The following is a 24,109-nucleotide window of genomic DNA, read 5'->3' on the forward strand; positions in this document are numbered from 1 at the left end:
TTTTAAAAAATTATCTCACAAGCCCCAGTGTTCCCAGCAGCCTGGATAAAGTGCACTTTATCAGCCAAACACTGTAATATAAACGCTTCTTAAATATGGACATATAAGACAGCACACATTCCAGCATGCGCCTCTACAGCCTCATCCAAAGTGAATGGCATCTCCATAAAGTCTTAGATGATTTAAAATGAAAGTAGCTATTATTTGATTGTTTGGGTGGGGGGAATTGAAATGACCATCAATTTTTTGGGGAAATTTTACTGTGGCATTCAAGTGTATAAAATGTGTTTGTCCCTGTTTTATTCCTTGTAAACACTGTTTCATTCAACAAAGGATGGGATACATCTTTACCTCTGTATGGACAGTTGAAACAGATTTTTACATATGTATAACAAAAGCACTTTTGAAAATGCAGTAGCTGCCAGAGTTTGTGTGCTCCTCTGAAATAATGAGGTTTTTTAAACATTTTTTTACAATGGGCATCGGAAGACATGTCCCCACTTAATCTGAAATAGAAACAAACATTTATTTTTTAACTAGGCCAGCCTGCAATTCTGCCTCAAAGGCCATCTTGTCAAAGGTGCGCATGTTCATCTCTTCTCGTACTTTTTCCCGGACATGGAAAGATGCCCGAGCAACAGATCTGGCATTTTCCAGGACACTTTTTTTCTCTTTACAAATCTGTTCACTCCGTTCTAACTTTCTCTCAATAGACTGTAAAATCTCCCTGCGCCGAATATCTTCACACTGTTCCACCTTCTTCTTGTTGACTCTCTGCACCTTCTCCTTCTCCATCCGAGTTTGGACCACTTTACGGGCTTTCTGCTGGACGACCTCCTCTGCCACCTGTGTGGCATGCTGGAGCTTCCTCTCCGATGCTTCGGCCAAGGCCTTCAAGTGCTCCTTCTGCTCCCTGTCCTTCCTCTCAGCTGCCAACCGAGCCCTCTGGCTCTGCATTTCCTCCCGCCTAGCCCTCTCCCTCAGTTCCTGGTTCCTCTTCTCAATGAGCTGCTCATAGTTTCCCTGAGCTTTGCTCCAGCTCCCCTCCAGGGAGGCCCGCAGCGTGGCCTTCTCTTCGGCTTCCTGCTTGGTTAGCTCCTTGAGGATGGCCTCATGCTTCCGCTTCTCAGCCTGGTTGAGCAGCTTCTTCTCCCTCTGCAGCAGCTGCTCCCTTTTCAGCTTCTTCTGAGCTGCCAAGGACAGCTTCTCTTGCAGCAGCTGGACCTCCCGGTCAGTGGCCTCCTTCTTGCTCTCTTCCTGAGTCTTCAGATTGTGCTCCTGGTGGCGCTTCTTCTTCTTGTCTTCGTGAATGGCCTTCTCAAGCCGCTCTCTCTTCAGCTTCTCCTGCTTTTCCAGCTGTTCCCGCCACTTCTCTTCCTCCAGGGAGCTCTGCTTTTGCCTCAGGAGAGCAGCCATCTCTTGCTCGTGGCTCAGCTTGCAACGCCGCTTCTCCAGGTTGGTCTCCCACATGTGCTGGCACTGCAGCAAGGCCCTCTGCTTCTCCTTCTCCTCCTGCTCTCTCCTCTGCTCTGCCTGCCGCTTCTGGATGTCCCACTGGAGGTGGGCACTGTACCGCTGCTCATTCAGGATGCTCGCCTCCTGGTGCTTGGCTATCATCAGAGCAGCAATCTTTCGGTCCCTCTCAGACACTTCCTTGAGGCCTTTCTTCTTCTTCACCTCCTTGACGATCTGCTCGACCTTCTTGGTGGTCTGGGGGGAATGGCTCAGGTCACCCAAGCTGAAACTTCGACCCACCAGGGAGGTCATGGTTGCCACAGTCTTAGTCCTGGGCTGCTCCTTAGGCCATTTGTCCCTAAAGCTGTCTCCACTGTAAGACGACGAGGCCCCTGAGTCCGTGGAGGTTTTGGTGGAGAACCCCTCCCTCCTCTTTTGCAAGGAGTCCAGGGAGTGGCTCTTCTTGGTCTTGGCGCCCCCAGCGGCGGGGGGAGGAGCGGGAGGACCGCCCCCCCTTGGCACTCCTGCCGCGCCGCAGCTCCCACTGGCCCCGCCGCTTTTGAAGGCAACCCGGGAGGCTGGGGAGGAGGGCAGGCTGCCAATCAGCAGAGGCGAGAAGAGTCGCCTCTTCTCCTCGCGGATAATCCTTTCCCGTTCCTCCCGGCACTGCTGCAGCTTCCTCTGCCGGTCCATCTCGTAGACCTCGTAAAGGCCCGCGGCGACCCGCATAGACCTGCCGGGGGCCTCTTTGATCAGCTCGCTGAGGGGCCTGGGCAGCAGCTCCACCGGCTTGACCGCGCAGCGGGCGCACGCCTCCAGGGAGCGGGGGCTGGTGAGCACGTAGCGGCTGCCCTCAGCCTCCGGGCAGTCGAAGTTGTACAGATCCAGGTGCAGCATCGGTGACTCCTCTCGGAGTTTCTCCACATCTTGGATGGGAGGAGCCGCTGCCGCCGCCAGGGCGGGGGAGGGAGGAGCGGGCGGCTGAGCTGCAGCATCTGCTGCCTGGGAAGGGGCCGCCGCCGCTGCTGCTGCGGGCGGCGGCGGGGCGGCTTCCTCGGCCCCGGCGGCCGCTTCTGCACTCGCAGCGCTCCCGGGGTCCGCGGGGCGTTTCTCCCCCCCTGGATCCACCGCTGGATCCACCATCGCTGCCTGGCTCCTCGCACCTGAACTGAAAGAAAAACAAAGTGTTGCAAAACCCGCAGGATCCACCGTGAGATAAACCCCAAGAACCGCGCTGGGATTTCGTGCTCAGCCACAGGGGCTCTGCAGCGCCAGGCCCGGGAGGGGGAGGGGCGCCCGAGGCAAGTCCGCAGCTCTGCCCGGAGGACCACTGCAGGGGCAACATGACCGGCAGTGGAAAGGTGGGAGGGAGGGTGGAAGCGTGCCGCTTATTACACGATCCCGTCCTGATTTGCCCGGAAATCACGGAGTCCTCAATCAGCCTTGCCCAAATGGGCTCCCTCCAGATGCGCTGGACCACAGCACCCAGCATCCCCAGCCTGACTCGCCCATGGGCAGGAAGGCAGGGCGTTGCCGTCCAATCTGCGGTGGTGGTGGTGGTGGTGGAGGGGGTGTCCTGGAGACAAGGAGAATGAAAGGCTCCTGATAGGCAGCGGCGGAGAAGGCGGCTGGCTCACCTTGGCCTTCCCCGCACACCGCAACGCGCACGCAGCTCCTCCCCGCCCGCCCTGGCGAACGCGGTTGGCCGCGGAGCGTGCCTGCGCCCTCCCCTGCCGGCCCCCGAATAACAGAGGCTCGGGGGGGCGGGGCTGGGAGAGCGCCCCTCCCGCACCCCCGCGGGGCCGTGCAGCAGCCGCGAAGTTCTTCGGGGGAAGAGACGCCGAGGGCCGGGGGCCCCAGAAGGAAGCGGGCCCCTGCGCCCCCCCCCCCCCCGCGGAGGCGCGGCACTCACGCGCGAAGGCCAGGCTCGCCGCGGCTCAACGCAGCCTCTTCGCGGGGAGTCCGGGATGCTGCGCTCTTCCGAGTCTGCCCAAGCGCCCCTGGCGTCGCGGATGCCGACCCGCTCCCCAGGAACACCCCTCCTCCTCCCGCGTCGGAGGAAGCGTAGCAGACCACCCCCCGTCCCCAAAGCATGTCGCCCTCCCGCCGGCCCCCAAGGCAGCATCACCGGGACGATCCGTGCGCCGCGGGCGAGCATCTCCGCCCCGTCCCCCACTCACCGCTTCTGCTTTGGTGTGCGCGGCTTGTCAGGGCTGCGGCGGCGGCGGCGGCTGGCGGCTCCCGGGGCTTTGGCTTCCCCTCGTCGGCCGGCCGAGGGAGCAAAACGAATCCCGGGAGCGGGGAGAAGAGGGCAGATCAGGTCACCGGGAGCGGCGGCAGCCTCTCCATGGCTCCCAGCAGAGCCCGCGCAGGGTCTTGCCGGGCGGCCGGGCGGGCGCGACGTGCTGGCGATGCTTGCGGTGCAATCCTAAGCATTTTACGCGTGTGCGTGTTTATCTTTTGCCTCCTAGGCTGAAGGAGGAAGAGCGCGGCGGCTTCTCATCTTGGCTACCACCGAGCGCCCTCAGTCTGGCAATTTCTCCTCGCCTCCCTTCGGAGCGCCGGCTCCTGCTAGACTTCGGCGAAACCGCTGCTGGTTTTCCGCGCGGAAACGAGGAAGGCAGGCGGGCAGGCAGGCGGGAGGGGTGTGCGTGTTGTTGGGGGGGGGCACCCAACAACAAAAACCTTGATCCACCACAACGCACCACAGAGGAGGAGGAGGAGGAGGAGGAGGTGCGGGCGGCAGGAAAGAACAGACGGTCGCATGGAGCTGCACAGCGCCTGGGGTCGCTGCGTTCTGGCTGGCGGTCTTAGTGGAGACGCGAGAGCGGGGTGGATCACGCGGTGAGCGGATTTCGGGCGCGATCCTATGCACGGTTGGACTGGAAAAAGGCCCCGTCGCACCCAGCATTTTCCAGCTAGCCGCAGGAGAAACGCCAAGGAGACAAGGGTGTAATCCTTTGTGCGTTAAGACAGAAAAATGTCTGGCTGGAGAATAGTGGCGGCTGCTGGACTTTTTTTTAGTGGACTAAACATGTTAGGATTATTCCTTGGCATTTTCCCCTCCATCTGCATTTTAAGTATCCCTTACGCACCAGTTTAAACATAATGCAATGGATCGTTTTTAGCCCCTTCCAGTTTTTTAAAGAGGGCTTTATGTTTAATACCAGAGCAATCCTTACAACAGCCTGGTAAGGTTGGCCAGTGAAAGTGCCTCCATATTGCAGTTGGGGCAGGGGCTGAACATGCAAACAAATAGTTTAGGTCCGTTTGGTATTGGGGCAGGATTTGAGCCTGGGATTTCCCTGATCATAGCTGCCATCCCTTTCCCCATCTTTCTAAGTACAGATCTGGGTGGCAAGTAAGTTTTTTCAGTCATTACTCCAACACTGAACTCAGGTGGTGAAAGCTGACAAAAAGGGGGCATTGACAAACAGGGGAGGTTAACAGAAGTACCCTGCCACACACACCTTGACACTAGGATTAGGAATTGTAGCCATAAATGGCCTTCTCCTCCATGAATTTATCAAGTCCACTTTTAAAGCTGCCAAATTGATGGCTGTCACTACATTTTGTGGAAGTGAATTCTACATTTTAACTATGTGTTGCATGAAGAAGTACTCGCTTTTATTTATCCTGAATCTTTCACCAATCAGCTTGGATATTTTGTGATATTGCTGTCTTTTCCATAGAATTATTGAGTTGAATTGCTCAAACAAAATAAGCCAGAGCCAAACCTCTCAAGATATGGATATAACAATGCAGCATTTTATCTGGTTGTATTGTTAGGATATTTTTAAAAAATGTTTACAGACATGTAAAATATTAATAAAACCCAAGTTACAAAGAATTCCCCTTCGTCATGACAAGGCAGTGATCCATGAAGACAGCAATACCACAAAATATCCAAGCTGATTGGTGAAAGATTCAGGATAAATAAAAGCGAGTACTTCTTCATGTAACACATAGTTAAAATGTAGAATTCACTTCCACAAAATGTAGTGACCGCCATCAATTTGGCAGCTTTAAAAGTGGACTTGATAAATTCATGGAGGAGAAGGCCATTTATGGCTACAATTCCTAATCCTAGTGTCAAGGTGTGTGTGGCAGGGTACTTCTGTTAACCTCTCCTGTTTATCAATGCCCCCTTTTTCTTTGGGCAAACCAATCCAGGTAAGAACAAATAGTAAATTCTCCCAATGGTGATACACCATAAGAATCTGTGTTGTGACTGGGACTATCCTTGACAGCCCTGCTCAGCTCTTGATTTGCGACTCCCTTTTCGAAATTGGTCCATCTCATATTTGGCCTTCTTTTTTCTTCTTCTGCCTTTGACTTTCCCTAGCATGATTGTCTTCTCCAGTGAGTCTTGCTTTCTCATGAACTGTTCAAAATAAGATAGCCTCAGTTTCATCATTTTTGCATCTAAGAAAAACTCTGGCTTGATTTGATGTGGAAACCACTTGTTCACCTTTCTGTCAGTCCAGGGCACTCACAAAGCTCCTCTCCTGCACCATGTTCCAAACGCATCATTTTTTTTCCCCTGTCAGCTTGCTTCACTATCCAACTTTCACATACAAACGATCAAGAATACTACAGTTGAATGATTTAGGCCTTTGCCTCCAATAAAAGGTAATATAATACAAAAGGTGACTTCAACTGTCCCTTGTTATGTATTAGCTCCAGCAATGTTTTCCTGGCAGAGAAGTAGGGACTCTCTCTCTTTTTAGAAAAGACCACCTTTTCTTTCCCTCAAATGTTTGTTCTTATAAACTAGTCCACCTCGACCTCCTGTTCTTCCCTTGCTGCAGTTCTTCCCATCCTTCCCGGGTTAAAGAAGGTTGCCGTAAAATTCACTACAGTAGGAGACTGACTACACCTTCTCCTCGTTTGCTTCAGGACAATTCAGCTAGATGGCACCTACACAGGGGCCAAACAAAGACACACACCCCCAGGTCTGCACTTTTACACATAGACAGGGTGATAGCAAATCATTCATAGCTCATCTGGAATGTGGGATGCTGAAGCAGGCTGCTGGCCCATCCAGGGTTTCAGGCAGAAATCTTCCCAGTCCCACCTGGAGATGAATTAGGCATGCAGCTCCAGAGGGCCCACAGCAGGGCGGCAGTAGTGATGTGGGCAAGACCTGGAACGCAATGAAGGAAAGTGCTGTGCTGGCCAATTGAGGCAACTGGTGCTGCTTTCAAGCCAAGGATTTTCCAAGAGAGTGGCGGTGAGCTGAACCAATCCGCTCGTTGCCTTTTGAGGGACTGGCCAATGAGAGTACTGAGGGACCTGCTTCCTTGCTCCTCCAGTTAAGTGGAGGAGTGCAAGGAGAGAGAAGATGGTGGCTGGATTCACATGTCACAAAGAGCAACCCTGTATGGTGTCCATGCTTCACATTTTTTTGTGGAAATGTGCCTGACAGATATCAGGCTTATGGTGGTGATTCTTCTCCCTTCCACCATTTCCTTCCCTCTTATTCCTCCAAGCAGTATCCCAGGAGGCTTTTCTGTGGGGAGGAGTGAAGCGCTTTTCTATTCAGGAGCCAGTTTGCTCACAGCGGCTGTCAGACCGTGGCTGTTGTGCAAACAGGGCTCATGCCCTTTAGTGCAGCGGGGGCGGGGGGGGCACCGGAGCTGATCAGGCACCTTCCCCTCCTGCTCTGGAGGGGACACTGGATTGCTGGTCGGCGGGGGGTGGGGGCAGGGGCCTGATCCACGTAGGCAAAAGGACTGGGAAATTAGCTGGGTGGTGCTGCAGAAAGGAGCAGGACCACTCAGTTAATCCCCCCTGCCCCCTCTGCTGGCACCAAAGGAAGCGAGTGGGGGGTGAATCCGCTGGGCAGCAAGGCCTGGTTGGCACCAGCAGCTTCTTTGCTCCTCCTTCTCTCTCAGTCCCATTTGCCAGAGAGGCGTCCCCAACCCAACACCTCCTTTTGGATAGGGGGAGCAAGAACGGAGCACAGCAGAGGGGGTATCCGCTGAGGTGTGTAGCCCCCAACTGGGTGCTACCACCCAGGGGATTCTCACCCCTCTCCACTGAGCAACACTCCTCCTTTCCCAGCACCAACTAGCTGATCACCCACTCTTGCTCCAAAGGTCTTTAGGGCAGGAAGTGGGCAGGGTGGGGACGACTCCAACAGGTGCCCCAAACCCAGCTGTTAATGCCGCTCTCTGGGTGGTTGCTTGGCAAGAGCAGCAAAGGGTCACTTTTGCCAAGTGGCTTGATGATGTGGCCTTGTGCATTCTAGGTTTGGATGACGCAGCAAGCCTTTGTGGTACCAAGAAACCGTAGAATGGATGGTTGTTTCTGGTTGTGGTTTCTAAAAACAAAATGTATCACGCTGCAATACCATGACAGGGTTTGGATGACATGACTGACCAACTTACACAAAAAAACACAGTTGCTTGTTGTGTGAATCTGCCCAATGGGCAAAGAGGTTGGGGAGAAGGAAGCTGAGAGATCCAGTTTACCAATCTTTACTCCAAACATTTTATGGAAGTTGCTGGGCATGCCAGATCTTTGTAGGCCAGGGCACTTGAGAACCCCGGAAAAAATGTATTCAGGATGGAGATAGGGCATCGGGCAGCCAAGCAATCAGGGCGCTGCCACCCTCGAAGCTCCGCTTGCTGGGGTGCCCCTCTATCAAGGAATGCCACTGCAACACTAAATGGAGTCAGGAGGAAGGGCTCCTAAATGGTTTCTTATCCATGTGCCAAGAATAAGGACTGGGGCACACGCTACATTTGCCAGGGGAAACCTCCCAACATCCTCCTCCTCCAGGAAAGGATTCCCATCACAAGATCTGCAGGTTATTTGGAAATGTTGGGAGTTTAAAATACATATGAGGGATATTGCTTCATTTTGATATTTGCTTTCCCACAATATCCATTCATTTCATGTGGGGGGAGGCAATTATTCCGGGCAGTTTTCTAGTGGTTTCTGCCCTCTGCCTTTTATGGGATCATCTTCCTTTGGCTGGTGAGTGCCTGCGTGTGTGCACATGTGTGTGCCACACAGATGTTTCCTTTTCACTCCATAGATATCTAGGAATACTGCCAACACTGGGATTGCTGGAGGAAAATCCACTGAACTCTGATGATGTTTGGAGTAAGCCTGTGCGCCAGATGTCAAAGAGTAAATCCTGCAGAAACACAGAAGTCAGCTGAACGTATTTTAAATGTGCTGCCCATGAAATCAGCATGCATTGAGGTTTGCATGGATGTTAATTAGATATTTCCTCATTCCTGGGTTCTTTCAACTCCTGGATTCTTTCAACAACAGCTCAAAATACCAAGTGTATCATTCAAAGAAAAACTGTTGTCTGACACACATTTTTAAGTGTTCTAATAACAAGGCATACTAAACAAACAGAAACATCTGTCCTCTTAACATCATGTAGAGTCTGTTTTTAAACTGACAGCTTACTGCACTGGTATGGTAGCAATAGAGACTCTGAAACCCAGTCGCTGTACAAAGAAAAACTCTGGTTAGCGTCACAAAACAGCATGTTTATTTGCTTTTTTGAACAAACCAGCACTTGTCTTTTAGAGACCTTAAACTATTAACCCACAGAAGCAGAAAAGTGATTTTCTAGGCATTTATTTTTGGGTTATGTCTGGTTTACAGCATTGCCTCCATGAAAGAGTATGCATGTCAGCGGAATTGCTTCCTGCTAAGGCCCCTGATTTTCACAATGACAATCAGGCTACAAAAAGATAGGCAGTCTGGGCTCGCGGGGCGGGGGGGGGGATCTGCACTAGGCCCCTTTGCATTCATCAGGGAGTGCTGTGGCAGTATTTCTGCAAATAGCATTTACCAGTTTTGGGGCACATCCTCATGAATACAGTGCTGTTCTCACTGTGTTGAAAACATGATCTTGCATAACACACAAATGCAATTTTGGGCAAAATAGGAGGGGTTGTACAAGTGACATATGCAAGGGAATTGCTCTTATAAAAAAGGGCCTTTAAAAATCCATCATACACAGGTGGAATAGACCGCCATATCAGTGCACTGGCATGAAGGAATGGAAATTATTTTTAAAGTAAGTTATAGCTCCTTCTTGAAAGCTAAAACAACAACTCATCCCCCCATGCTGAACTTTCAGAGTAAGTGCCACTGAAGGCAATGCAGTATACTTGTGAGTAGGCATATATATGGGACATTTTCAGCCTGTAGTTCCTCACCCAAAACTTAAAGCCACGTGAGAGCTCTGTTGCTATTCACAGCAACACTTCTGCACGTGTGTATTAGCAAATACAGTGGTACCCCGGCTCACAAATGCCTTGGTTCACGACCAAATCGGGTCGCGAACAAAAATTTCATGAAAATTTTGACGTGGGTCGCAAACTGCACATTGGGTGGGGACCAAGATCGTAGGCATCTCCCCACCCCCCTGAGTGGGGAGATGGCCATGATCGCAGTTGTGTTTGTGCAGGGAAGACATGCGTGATCACGGGTGCGCTCCTGCAGGAAAGACGGGCGCAATCTCGGTCATCTCCCCCCCCCCCAAACCAGCACGATTGTGACCATCTCCCCACCCACCCGAGTGCCTGTCTCTCCTTCCCCCAGTGCGCTGGGATGATGGGTGCATGCAGGGATGATGGGCGCGATCTCGGTTGTGCTGGGTGGGGGGTGGGGTGGGGAGATGGCTGTGATCTTTGTTGTTCTTTGTCCACATTTTTCTGATTCACATTTTTCTGATTTGAAAAAAATGGTTACAGAATGGATGAACCTTATTTACATTGAACCTTATGGGGAAATTTAGCTTGGGTCACTGCCAATTTGGGTCACAACCAGAGTCCTGGAATGGAGTAAGTTCGTGAGCCAAGGTACCCCTGTACAATGTTGCAAAAAAGCCCAACAGGGCTCTTCCTTTGCAGCACCCTGTCCTCCCTGAACAATACTGCAAGTTTAGCACACACTGACATATGTACTATTGAAAAAATGCAACATATAAAAAGTCTTGAATATGACTGATCTAAAGAAATCTAGGTTATCATGGTAGAGACAGTGTGCAGAGGTTGGTTTAAGGTGTGTGCCATGTGACACATCAGCGAATCAGGTGATACAATTCCAATAAAAATCCCTAGTGTAGATTCTCCCCTGGTTGCCTTCCATATGTTTTGGGATGTAAACCTATAAGATGTAGCAAGCATGGCAGATGGGCAGGGATTATGAGCATTGTAGTGCAAAACATCTGAAGACACTCACGGGAGATTTTTATGCCTGGAAGGTGCACTGAACCAGTGCTTTTGATAGCACAGTTAACCGTCAGCCAGTGTGATATAATTGCTAGACTGCTGGGTTGGGGCTTGGGAGAACTGGGGTCTAGTCCCTGCTCAGCGATGAAGCTCACTGGGTAACTTTGGGCCAGGCACTGACTCTCAGACTTACATACTTTAAAGGATTGTTTACAGGATGGAGAGGAAGAAGAGGAGAATTCTGTACAATGCCTTGGACTCCATGGAGGAAAAGGTGGATTTCGATATAACAGACAAACATACAAACAAATGGAAGTTGTGCCAGTTCCCATTATAACTGCCAACAAGCCAACTGGATCAGTACTTAAAGTACACCATAGTTTAAACAGACAGCTGCATCAATCTTATGCACAGATGTGATTCAATGTAACACCCCACTCTGAAGCTTTTTTCCTTGCTGAATGCAATTACAGAAGCAATGATGGACTGCTGGCAGGTTTCTGGGGCAATTGGGAGCACCGCAGAAGTCAGAGGAAGGTGGACAAGCCTTTCAGGGAAAGGCACCATGTGAACTAAACGGGGCTTTCTGATGGTCTCTTACCCAGCAGTTGGGAGTCGGTCTGCATGGTAAATCCTTCTTGATGTAGACCCTGCAGAATGCATCCTTCTGAAAGCAGCTTTACTGTTTTGATAAGGTCAGCTGGTGCTAGAAGTTAGGAATTCTCCCATGAGAATAACTTTTCACAGGGTACAGAAAGGGAGTAATTTGGAGTAATCCTGGGCTCTGTTTATACTGATCCAGAGAGGCCGCCACTATACAGGTGGAATAGACCACCATATCAGGGGTGCTGAACCTCTTTCAGTTTGAGGGCCAAAATCCATTTTGGAGAAGCTCTCTGGGTTGCATTTCAGTGGTGGATAAAGCCAAATGCAAAAGGAATGGAGTGAGAAACAAAAGTACTAGTCTGTCTGATTGTAAAGCTCTCCCTACCAGTAAATATCAGAGGAGAAGAGATGTATTTCAACCTTTTAGAATTAAGGGCAGGGTGGTGGTGGGGAACTACCAAATAATTGTGATTTGAAGTGTGGTTAAGGGAGGAGGACAGGGCCATCTGAGGAAACCTGGATGTCACGATTTGAGCCCTAGGCAGGAGTGTCTGCTCCCCTGCTATCCATGCTCAGCATGGGAATAGAGGTGGGGAAAACAGTAAGAAACTAGCAACATCTGGGGACACGGCCAGGGTATCCCTCAAAATCCTGTCAGTGCCTTTCAGTCAGGGATGCCCATATGCTGCCCAGACACAGGAGGATAAATGAACCCAAGATGTGGGGTAGCACCCATCACTCCCTCCCTGAATCAAGAGAGAGGAAGAGAGTCCCGGAAAGACAGCAAGGCCCTGTCTTTCCCAGGCATCCTGGCAAGGGGTTGAATTGCCCAGTGCTTCATTTTTCTAGGATTGTTGCTGGCCTTGCAAAGGGGAAGAAAGAGAATCCATAAACCACAGCACCCTTGTAGCTACCTGAGCAGGACAGCTGCAGACCGTCTGCATGGCCTTCTCCAGGGCAGCCTTACCCAGCGCCCCCAAGATAGGAAAGGTTGGGTTGCCATCAGCGCAGCATGCCTCAGAGTCATGCCTCTAATTTTGGGTGCCCCACTACAGGTTTTATACTGAGCCAGGTTCAGATTTCACATCTGGGCCTAAAGGGGGGCGTTTGCGGAATGGGAGCAGGCAGCCATCAAAGGGACTTCCCAGTTTAACAGGTACTGAGTTGAAATAATTTTTCCTCACTAGAGGGCACTCGCTGATCAGGAAAAAAAATCACACTACAGTACTTAACTTTAACATGCTTAACAACTAACTTTCCAACAATTTTCTTCTGAAAGCAAGAATAGCAAGCACACAAGAAAATACTAAAACTAAAAAATGCATTTTTACCAAGTGGGAGAATTAAAAGATGACACAGAAGAGCCACAAATGCATGAATGCAAAGCATGTATTCAAGAATCAGGTTTGGATCCAGTCTCTCCTCTCCAAACATTAGGCACAAGGATATAACCCTACCCCTTAATGCAGGGATTGTTAACAGGGGAGGCAAGAGGATACCTAGGAAACGTGGAATTAGTCCTATACAGAGTGAGGCCCTTGGTCCTTCCAGAAGCTCTCCAGGGTTTCAGGCAAATGTTCTTCCTCGGCCCTACCTAGAGCTCCTGACCAAAGCAGGTGCGTTGGCATCCAAAGCCAGTCCTCTGCCACTAAGCTGCAGCACTTGCACGTTGAGCAGCACACATGGACACGTGAAGGAAGCAGTAGGTGGCCATAATGATCTTGAAAAGTTTTTTTACCTGCTGCTCAAGAGGGAGATTTAGAAGTGTTCTCCTTGGGCTGGTCTTGAAAGTTACTTCTGGGACCAACTGTCCTCGCTAGAGGAGCAAACAGTTTTGATCAGCTTTCCCACATCTGGGGCTCCCCAGTAGTTTTGGACCACTTCCACTGTCCTTGGCTATTGGCCTTGCCAGCTGGTACTGATGGGTGTTGAAGCCCAAAACATCTGGAGGATACTGGGTTGGAGAAGCTGTTTTGCCTACATACAAATGGATGTGTGTCAAGCCCCTAATGATTGAGTTTAAAAGCAATGTCTTTTCTCAAGATACTGGACTATATTGTATTTGTAGTATTTATATACTGTTAGGTATAATAAAATCCCTATCAATATTAAAATCACATTTCAAATATTACTATTAAAATCACATGTAAATTATAATTTTAAAGTAATTCTAATTCCAATAACAATAGTACTTATGATAATCCAGAGCAATGCAAGGGCAGTAAAATGGAGCAGCATGACTAATTTAATTACAGGCCTGGATGAACAAGTATTTGTTGAAGAAACTACATTTTCTGCCTCCTGAACTGCACAAGGGAGAGGTTTCTATAGGCTAGGTGCTGAAAAACCTGATACGAAATTATTATGCAATCACAATCTGTTTTGGTTTTGGAATGACCAGTGGTTTTGCAGCCCACAAGAATGTACACTCCGCACACCCAGGAAAAACCTCTCTGCAGAGACAAACCTGACAACAGCACTGCCAGGTGGAGGTGCACAAACCCACTGCAAGCTCCCAGAGCACAGACAGGGTTTCTTTTAGAAGCTGTGAGTCACTACGCAAGTTTCAAGGCAGTGATGAGATTCTGAAAGGGTGAGAAGGTGAGGGCAATGGGAATAATACAGATAATACAGAAACACTAAGAAATCATTGTCATCAGGAAACAAACATCGTGACCAAGCAAAGGCTAGGGTAACAGATAACAACCAGGAGTTGCAGAAATCTAACAGATATGAAATGTGGTTTTTGCAATTAGAGATAACAGCATTCCTTAAGGCAAAGGTGGACTGCCCAGGTGGAAAAGGGATTACACTGGAAAAGGATTGCATGACTAATGGAGCCTGAGCCTGAGGCTGCCTGCTTTTCCTAGGCATGTGGAGCTTTGAGTGGAGAGGGGCAAAGGCACTGCTGCCAGAATTTATGTTAAAGGACATGCAGAGACATATCTTTGTATTTGAAGATTCATTTGGACTTTCCCAAGACCAGCAACATCTCCTTTGATGATCTTAAAGGCCAGTTAAGTATATAAAAATGAGGATGGTCCGATATACAGCAGAGCCTTGTATAGGTGTTCATTCTGGGGAGGAATAAATGCATGGAGGATAGCACTGGAGAGGCGCTCAGTAGCTCTGCCTGTCTTTCCACTCCGAGTATTCATTGGAACTTGTGCACCATAGAGCCCCTGCCTACCTAACCAAATGCATCCAGATCACCTGACATGCCATGCATATTCTAGTTTTCTAGGGAACTGTATACACCTGGACCTGTGTCAGCTCAGCTGATGAATTCCAATGACCATGTGCCAGTTGGCATGGAGCCAGTAGGTCCCCAATTCCCTTCTCCAAGCATTCACTCCTACTGAAACCACTGTGCAGGGCAGGCATGGATGGGCACCTGCCGAGGGCCCCCATCCCAACAGGGACTCACTAACAAGAGCTCCTCGGAGTGGCTCCTCTTTTTCACCTTCCCAACCTGCTGGTACACCCGCTTCTTGCTCTGGCCCAGACAGTGGAGGTGGTGCGAAGGAGAGCACCAGATGCCCCTGCCTACTTGCCCATTGCTTTTCTCTCTGTCAAACATTCTGACTGTAGCATTGATGGGAAAGAAGAGGAGGAGCAAGACAGCTGGTGGCAACGGATGCATGAAAGGAGGGTGCCCACAGGGCATGTCTTCCTAAGGGGCCTCCAGGAGTTGGAGCCAGCTCTGATCCTTACCCTAAAGGTACACCTTGAATTGGTGTCACACCAGCCAATAAGCTATCCACCCCTTCTCTTCTGTTCTTCCCATGAATGCAGGTGAGAAACCTACCATCTGCTTGTATTAAAGTCTACTGCTGCACAGCTGCCTTCATAAGACTGCTCGGTCGCGACACTCAGATGTCTCTTATGTCACTGTTATCTGCCTTCAACTCCTACAGGCCTTACTCAGGCAGAGTTCTTCTAGAGGTGCTAGGTTTAAGACTCAGGCCCCTTATTTGGAAGAACACTGCCCTCCCTTGGTGGACAACTCATGTTTAAGAGGGACTTGGGTTTTGCCAATCTGTTGGGTTTTGCCAATCTGAAGAACTCTAAAATAAGAAACACTGTGAAATCTAAGACCAGCAACATTGTCTTCACCCATTAACACCCTCCCACATGATGTACAGCAGCCCTGTGTCCTACCTGACAGAAGACAATCCTTTATTTGAAAGTGACCTCATATTTGAAAGGCTATCCAGTCCAAACCCAAAAGAAGGTAGAACTGACCCTTATTGTTTTCCATCAACAGGTTGAGCAAGCACTCTGGTCATCTGGACACAGTCTTCAGAACTATTATAAAATGTAATCTATGCCTATTTAGATTGTAGCACTTATTTCTGAATCTGGCTCTCTACATATAAATGAGCATTTGTGGATGTTATGCAGACCCGTCTCCTCTTTCGTCCTCTGCTGACAACAGCCCCCTGAACTTGCTGTTCTCCTCTGCTGTGTATCTCACCACTGCCTTTCCCTCTGGCTCTGGTGGTGAGAACAGTTGTCAGGCAAGTGAGTGGTAGCAATGATAAGATGGAGGACGAGGAGCCAGAGCAGCTGGTGGCAATGGCAGTGAGAAAGCAGGACTTCTCCACAAAAGGCATGTATCATGCACTTGCCATCCCTCACTCAGATACGCAGATGTTTACATGGCCTTTTCTTGCCATTGTTTAGAGCAAGGAAAGCCTGATATTAAAACTGGGATGGCAAGACACCAGAACACAACCTCGTAAAAAGTGCAGGTATACCACAGTGCTGCTTTGTGCTCGGTTAGCTGAATATTTAGAAAGGCAGAGAAATGCAAACCGCAGGGAGAAAAGAAATGTAAAGGGTGTGTTTTTCTTCCTGCAGTGAAAATGGAAGAAGAAGCAGGGCTTGAGTGCATTGACTCACAGAGGCAAGGAGGCTGTGGCCCAAGGGCCAGGGCTGGAGCCAGCACCAACTCCGCACAGGAGCCAAGCTGCAGGCGATGGAGTCTTGAACTTCCTTTTAGTCCCCTCAGTTATTTGTACCACCATTTCCCTGTGCTTTGGTTTACACATGAAAGCAAGCAGCTGAAGTGCAAAATAAGGGAACACCTCTTCAAAACCTCTCTCAGGCTGTTCTCAGGACAAACAGGGTAGCAGACAAGCGGAAAGTCAAAGGCCACACCTGCTGCATTTTGCTTATCAACAATCATGAAAAGGAAGACACCTGGTAGCTGGTGGCAGTGAGGCTGGAGGTTGGCAATGCTGTTCCTCCGGCAAGGAAGCTTAAGAAGCTTACACTGGGCTTCTCCAGCCTGTCTTCCAGTGGTGCTGGACTACAATTCCCAGCATCCCCCAGCCTGGGCATCCTAGTCCAACACCTCTGAATTGGCTCGGGGAAGGCCGAACTAAATCTTCATTTACTCCCATGGCTCTTGGGACACTTGAGAAACTGTGGTTCGAGAAGCCTTTCTCCCACACAGGGACTTAAATAGGTGTTTCTATTTGCTGTTCAGGATTGCTTTGGAAATGTTTGTATGAGTCTCTATCTGCCAAGATAAAAATAGACGGCATATTGTGAAAGTGGGAGTGCAGCAGCTTGGTCGCACTCTCACACTGTTGGCGCCCACAAATATTGCTTCCTGGATCAAAGTCTGCAGTTCAGAAGGAATATGCCTCCAATTTTAATTTGTGTGTGAAGATAGGCTCTGAGCTGCACCTAGTTAAGATAAAAGCAAAGGGTTCAGCCATGAGAGCCGAATACGCCTTAATCATAAACCTGGAGGCTCAGAGGCACTCATCACATATTCAGCGATGTACAAACCAGGGAAGTGACCCCTCCCAAGGACAAAGAGAGGCAAGGATGGGGCAGCTGAACTAGTTGGAGCCAGACAAGCCTGGAGCCTGGAGCTGGAACAATGGGCAGCACTGAGGGAGGGGGAATACAATGTTTAACTGGAAGTATAAAAGTTAGGAACCCGGGCAGTTCAGGCAGGTGCTGCATGTAAACCATGCTTGCTTGCATGTGCATAGTCCTCTTTGTTCCTGGGATAAATCTGCCTCCTTCTGAGCAGCTGCCTGGACTGCTTTGCATCGGCCAGGCAAACCAGGCAAAGTCACGCACCAAAGCTTTACCAGGCTTCCCGGACTCGGGTAACAGCCAGATCTGCTCCAAGGGTGCAGATGCTCCTCGCTGTGGCATTGAGGAAGTGTTCCTAGAACTCGGCACACTATCAGGCCATTCAGACTCCTCTGTGCACTTTCCTTCTCTCAGGGCTTGAGAACCTCAGGGGGACACAGAGAGCTGCTGGCCAGGGGTTCCCAACCTGGGGCCCAGCATCACCAGGGGGTATGAGATGGCATTCCAGGGGGCGCGACCAAAAGGAAGGCTGCATCACGACGTGCCAAATTTGAGTATTTTGCCAAAAAATATCCCAAAAATAAAAGTATTTATTATTTTGTTTTGTTGGGAAAATTCAGTTAAATCCTGGTAGAAAAAGATTGCTTATATTTATTTAATTTTTTTATTTGAAACTTTTGTATGCTGTCCCCCATGCAAGGCATCTCGGAACGGCTCACAGTCAATACATTAAAACAATCAGTGAAATCATATACAGTAAAACAATCCAAGTGGTAAAAGCAATAAAACGTGACTGTTACATTAATACAGTACTAGTTTTTAAAATACCGGTTAAATAAAAAGGTTTTGACCTGGCGCTGAAAAGAGTATAAGCTCAGCGCCAGGCGAACCTCTCTGGGGAGCGCATTCCATAATCTGGGCACCACCACAGAGAAGGCCCTACTCCAAGTAGATGCCCTTTTTACCTCCTTCAGGGAGGGTTCTCGGAGTTGGGCCTCCCTCACTGATCTTTAGGGGGCATGAGGTCTTTCCTTACTGAACCCAGGTTTTCCTGTCTTGCAGCTGCCATCGAGGCATCCTAACAGTTTGCATTTGGATTCAGTTCTCTTTTGTCAATCAAGGCAAAATCTAGCAATTGCCTGCAAGCAGCCTTGCAAATCACAAAGTTCCACGTTTTGACAAAACCATAAATGTGAAGCAGGAACAAAGAAGTAATTAGTACTGCTTACATTTTTCCCTAATTGCTCAATTTATATTTAAATTTTATGCACCGAGTTAAAAGACTTTTTTAATTCAATTTGTTCACCCACATTACTGTATGTGGTTCAATTTGTGGCTGAAAATTTTGAAATTTGACTTCATCTTCAAATGTGATTTTACTTTTTTAGGGGCTGCGAACATAAATCACACCTTTTCTAGGGGTGTGGAGCATAGAAAGGTTTGAGAACCGCTGTGCAAGGCCAAACTGTTTGTCTGTCTCAGAGGTGTGGCAAGTCAGCCGTGGAATTCAGCCCTGTGGGATTCCTTGCGTGGCCACACACCCCTCTACAAACTTGAAACCTCTAAGGCTGAGTCAAGGCACTAAGAGCTTCAGGCTAAACTCTGCTGGTGCTTCTGCTCCACCCCCTTTGCCCCGCCCTCTAGGATGCAGCTTCCAAGAGCTTCACCACCATGGGATGGGGCCTTTGGGCTCAATGGGATGCAATGCCCCTGCTCCTTCCTGGCCTGCATCATCTCCTGCAACTGGCCTTTGGGGAGAACAGGGATAGAAGCGGGGATGCTCTGCAAACTGAGCCTCTGTTCATCTGCCACTGGCTGGGAGTCTCTTCCCTTCCCTTGTCGGATTTCAGCTCCTACCTGGGGCTCTTCTACTTTCTCCGACATGCAGTAACTGGTGGCAAGTGTGAGATGCCCAGACCTTTATTCCATGCCTCTCCAGGATATGCAAACAAATGACACAGCACGGACATTGAACCTGTGTTTTCTTCATTTTATTTATTTGTTCTGCCAGTTATTACCCTCCTTCTGGATTTAGTGGGCATCAGTAAGGTAAAGAGTATAAGTTTTATCAGTGGTACAAGGGCACTGTAATATCAGTTGGACTGCAAGCCTATGCAACTTTATACAGAAAGAAGTCCCATAATCCCTAGCAAGCTCTAGCCAATATGTAAGACTTTTTCATCTCTCACTCTCACTCTGCATTTGAATCAATCAATCAATCAATCAATCAAATTTAAATCCTACCATCTTGTTGCAAAAAACCCAAGGTGGATTACATAATCCTCCTCCTCTCCCTTTTATTTTCACAACAGCCCCGTGAGGTAGGTTAAGCCGAGAGTCAGTGGCCACAGTATCCCAGTGAGCTTCATGGCCAAGGGAGGACCAGAATGCAGTTTTCCCGAGCCCCGGTCCAATGGTCTAATGACTACGCCAGACTTGCTCTCATATGTTCATATGCTTCGGCCAGACTTTCCCAACCTCTTGCCCTCCAGATGTTTTAGGCCGCAACTTCCACCAGCCCTGCCAGTGGCTTCTATCATCAGGAATCCCAGGGCTTATTGCACAAAACATCTGGATGGTGCCAGATTGCAGGGATGATGCAATAATCTTTCAGTGTTACCATGTCAGCAGAAATAAAGCAGCTGGGCCGAGTTGTCACTTTCCAGCCAGTGGCCTGGAGAGCTATAGTCAGGCTTCCCTGTCAGCCTTTAAAAAAAAAAGACTGGTCATACTGGCTCAGGATGATGGGAGTTGACATCCAATATATCTGCAGGGCACCACGATGGGGAAGGCTGCTGTACACCTTAGTACAAATAAACAGATTTTGTGCTGGTTCTAACCCTCGAACACCTGAAACCCCTTGGCTATGGCCCAGTGTCATTTTGTGCTGTTTTTGTATGTGTTTTGTCTGGTTGTGTGTCTCCCCTTTCCTTTCCCCTCATGTGATAGGGCAGCCATTCTGCTGGCATTGGGTTAACATTTCTCCTCCCCAGCACCCCTCCCTCCAGTGTAATCTGAGTATAAGATTGGTCTGTAAGAAATCTTAGCATACAACTGGAAACCTATACAGTGTAACAAGTTTGCGTGAGGACCTTAGTCCCAAGGGAGGGATAAGTCCTGCAAGCAGCGCTCCCCCAGCCAATCCTGTGAAGGGGAAGCAGTCCTGTTCACATCTGTTCCTTGCCTAGAACTCTGAGCATGGCAAATTCAGGTGAAACCCAATTCTGCCTTTCCACTGGCAGAATTGCTTCCACCCATGAATCTGGAAGAAGGAAAATTTGTTTGTTTTCTCTTTTCAGATCCCTGGCTGATGGGAACCAAATGGCAGCCGGTCACCAGGGCCAGCTGGTGCATGCATAGCCTTCAACCTCTGCTGAACTGAGAGGTGTGGGATAGTTTTGACACCCAAAAATATTCCTGAAAATCAAGGAAGTCTCTACTGGATGCGGAGGCCTTCTCCTGCCCTGCCTGCCTACCCCATATTTTGCTTCCTATCAGCTCTCATGACACCCCCCACAGCATGGGAAAGGAGACTTCCTGAAAAAAAGCAGGCGAAGAAACTGACAGTATCATATGCTGCCCAAAAACAGCAGAAAAAAATCTTGTGTGGCTCTTGCACTGTATCCAGCTCCATCCTTTACCTTCCTGGCCTGGCACATATTGTCTCCTTGATAATACAGCTGCTTCCTGCCTCTGTGTAGACCCTGTTTATACAGGGAGCATTTTGAATGGGTAATATATTTTCATAGCTAGAGTGATGTCATGTCCTTGGATCAAATACATGTGAGCGTTCTGTGCATTCCATTTGCCTGGTTTTTCTTGTCATCACTATTTATGCCTCACTCAGGTACAGAAATGCAAACAAAAATGGTTGTGCCATTTTGTCCACAGCTTACAGAGCCTTGCAAAAGAATTCATTCCTCTTGATCTTTCCTCATTGTTGTATTGCAACCAGGAATTAAATTGATTTAATTGGCATTGTTATCATTTGAGGTATGTAAGATACCCAACAACATGAAGGTGCAAAATATTTTTATGGTGGCACAAACATTTAAATTAATTGTAATTGTGAATTTTAAAATCAAAACCAAAAGTTAAAAACATTAACCTAAAATATTATACTTTGCTTACATGAGATTGGGGTAAATCCATTACAGTGAATACTTATTCTAATTCTTAATAGTACTATTGCATTTATATCCTGCCTTTTTTCTTCTTGCCCTGATATCCATGATTTGAACCACCTGTTGAAAAATCAAAACTTCAAACAAATCTTGTACCCATTTGCTTATTGCAGGTAGGCATTTATCTTTCCAGTTCTGCAATATGACTCTTCTAGCTCTCAAAAGAATGCAGAAAATCCAGTTGTGTTGATCTTGTGATAAGTTCCAAGAGAGGGTAGAAGAGCATGCATATCCTTGAATAATAAATAACTTTCCATCACAAAATTTATCTGAATTATTACCTTCTTCCAAAAGGAAACAACCATTGGGAAGTGCCAGAACATCTGAGTAAAAAAGGTCATTGCTGTCTTACACTTCCAACAATTGGTCAATTCAGTTAAATCCTTATTTAAAAAAAGTTTTGGCATCTAATATACCCAAACATCATTTTTTGCTGGATTAAGCATAACCTGAGTCTTCTGAAATAGATAGCAATGAAGCACTAAAATGATCACTCCATTCTTGTTCTCCCCCCCTCCCCCCATTTATATCCTGCCTTTTTCCTACAAAGGGCTCAAGGCAGCTTACATCTCCTCCTCCATCTTATCCCCACAACAACAACCCTGTGAGGTAGGTTGGGCTGAGAGTCTGTGACTGGTCCAAAGTCACCCAGTTGGCTCCAGGGCACACTTGTTTAAGATCCTGTGTGACATATTTGTTCACTAATAATAGATATTTATAAACAGTGTGTGTCAGCTTAACTGTTCAGTCTCAGTCAATACTTCCAATAGCAAAAGAGACTCTAAAACTGTAAAAAGGACAGGGCTGAACCTAAGATACTAATAGCTGTTTCAACTGCTCATTTGCCATTCAGCTGAAGCTGGAATACCATGTTTAGCATGCAAAACAAAGAATGGCAGGGAGTTGTCACTGGGACTTACAAGCTGACCCCAAGTAAAAATCAGCTTTTGTATCCAAGTCCACCAAACAAATGTTCTCCTGCCCATCTTTAAATCTGGATTTCCCCATAGAGTAATTTGCATGTGAAATTAAATCAAGCTGGAATTGACACGAAGCCATCAGCCACATCTCTCTTACTAGGAGGCACCTCATCTGTTTTGGGATATTGAGAACCAGGAGATGAAGTATGAAGATTCCAATTTGACAAGGGGGAAAACTCTGAGTGGAAAAGTCCAAAATTCAGTACAAGCTAACAAACAGGCTTGATAATATAAAGAAAACTTGGGAAGCCAAATTACCCTTATTTAATCAGAAGTTAGGATCCCACAGGAATTTATAAAATTTTATTTATTTATTTATTTATTTATTTATAGCATTTGGTATATGCCATCCTTCATTGGCTGTGTAAGCCAATACCTGGTGGAAGCATTTTTTTGCGGCAGTTCCAGCTGTGAGTCTTCTTGCAGTTGGATCCTGCCATGTTCACCCACTCTTCCTGGCAGAATTGCTCCAGCTCTGTCAGGCTGGATGTGGACTGTTGGTGAACAACAACTTTCAAGTCCTGCCACAGATTCTCTATTGGATGGAGGTCTTGACTTTGACAGGGCTATTCTAAGTCATTCAAGTTCTTGTGTTGAATGTGGGCCTATGTTACTCTGGCTAGATGTTTAGGGTCCTTGTCCTGCTGGAAAGTAAAGCTCCACCCCAGTCCCAGATCCCTGCAGGCTGAAACAGGTTTTTCCCTAGAACTGCCTGGTACTCTTGTCCTCGATCCTCACCACCTTCTCAGCCCTTGTGGAGGAAAAACATCCCCAAAATGTGATGCTGCCACACCAGGCTTCACCTCTGGGATGGTCTACTCAGGATACTGAGCACTGCTGGTTTTGCACCAGTCATAGTGTTTTGCAGCGAGGCCAAAGAGTTCACTTTTGGTCTAATTGAACCAAAGACCCATTTCCACACATTTGCTGTGTCTTTCACATGCATTTTTGCAACCTCCAAAAAGGCTTTGATATGAGATTGTTTCAGCAATGGCTTTCTTCTCACCACTTCTCCATAAAGCCCAGCTTTGTGGAGCATCTGGGTGATAGTTGTCCCATTGACAGATTTTTCTGTCTTCGTTACAGATCTCTCCAGCTCCTCATGGTTGCTTCTGTGACTAATGCCCTTCCTACATGGTCACTGAGTTTTGGTGCTTGGCTATCTCTAGTCATGACTGAGCCATTTGTTGTTGTTATGTGCTGTCAAGTCACCTTGACCGTATGAATGGAAGCCCTCCAAAATGTCCTGTCCATGACAGCCCCACTTAGCTTTTCCAAATTCAAGGCTGTGGCTTCCTTCCATCTCATACTTGTCTTCCCTTTTGTCTTCTGCCTTCAACTTTCCCTAACATGACTGTCTTCTTCAGAGACACTTGCCTTCTCATGATGTGTCCAAACTATGACAGCTTCAGTTTCATCATTTTTTGCTTCGAGGGATAGTTCTGGCTTGATTTGATCTAGGAGTCACTGGTTTGTCTTTCTGTCATCCCAGGGTATTCCCAAGCAAAGCTCTCCTCCAGCACCATGTTTTGAATCTACCAGTTTCCTTGTCAGTGTTCTTCACTCATTGAACCATATTCTTTCCATTTTGAAATAATGGACTTAATGGTGCTCCAGGGATGGATGGATGGATGACAGATAAATAGATAGATAGGAATTAAAAAAAAATAACCTAACCTTCATTGGTGCTTCTGCACAACTTTACCCTGGAATTGTTTTAAAGGCACCTTGGTTTTCATGATAATGTTTGTTTAGATATGATCTCCAAGGGTTGTCTAGAGACAGATGTATTTACTCTGAGATCATGTGGCACTGGAATTGCACTGAAGTGGACTCT

At 48.1% G+C, this 24,109-nt stretch overlaps 1 protein-coding gene across 1 annotated transcript; it reads right to left on the bottom strand.

Moving 5' to 3' along the window:
- Positions 1–525: 525 nt before the first annotated feature.
- Positions 526–4,366, bottom strand: CCDC177 (coiled-coil domain containing 177). The gene is made up of 2 exons (XM_044435698.1): positions 4,141–4,366; positions 526–2,381 (listed from the first exon to the last, which is right to left on the bottom strand). Exons 1-2 carry the CDS (start codon positions 4,364–4,366, stop codon positions 526–528), a joined length of 2,082 nt encoding a protein of 693 aa, XP_044291633.1.
- Positions 4,367–24,109: the final 19,743 nt, after the last annotated feature.

This window comes from Varanus komodoensis, unplaced genomic scaffold (genome assembly GCF_004798865.1).
Source record: "Varanus komodoensis strain SLA01 unplaced genomic scaffold, ASM479886v1 scaffold3, whole genome shotgun sequence".
Classification (NCBI taxonomy): Eukaryota; Metazoa; Chordata; class Lepidosauria; order Squamata; family Varanidae; genus Varanus; species Varanus komodoensis.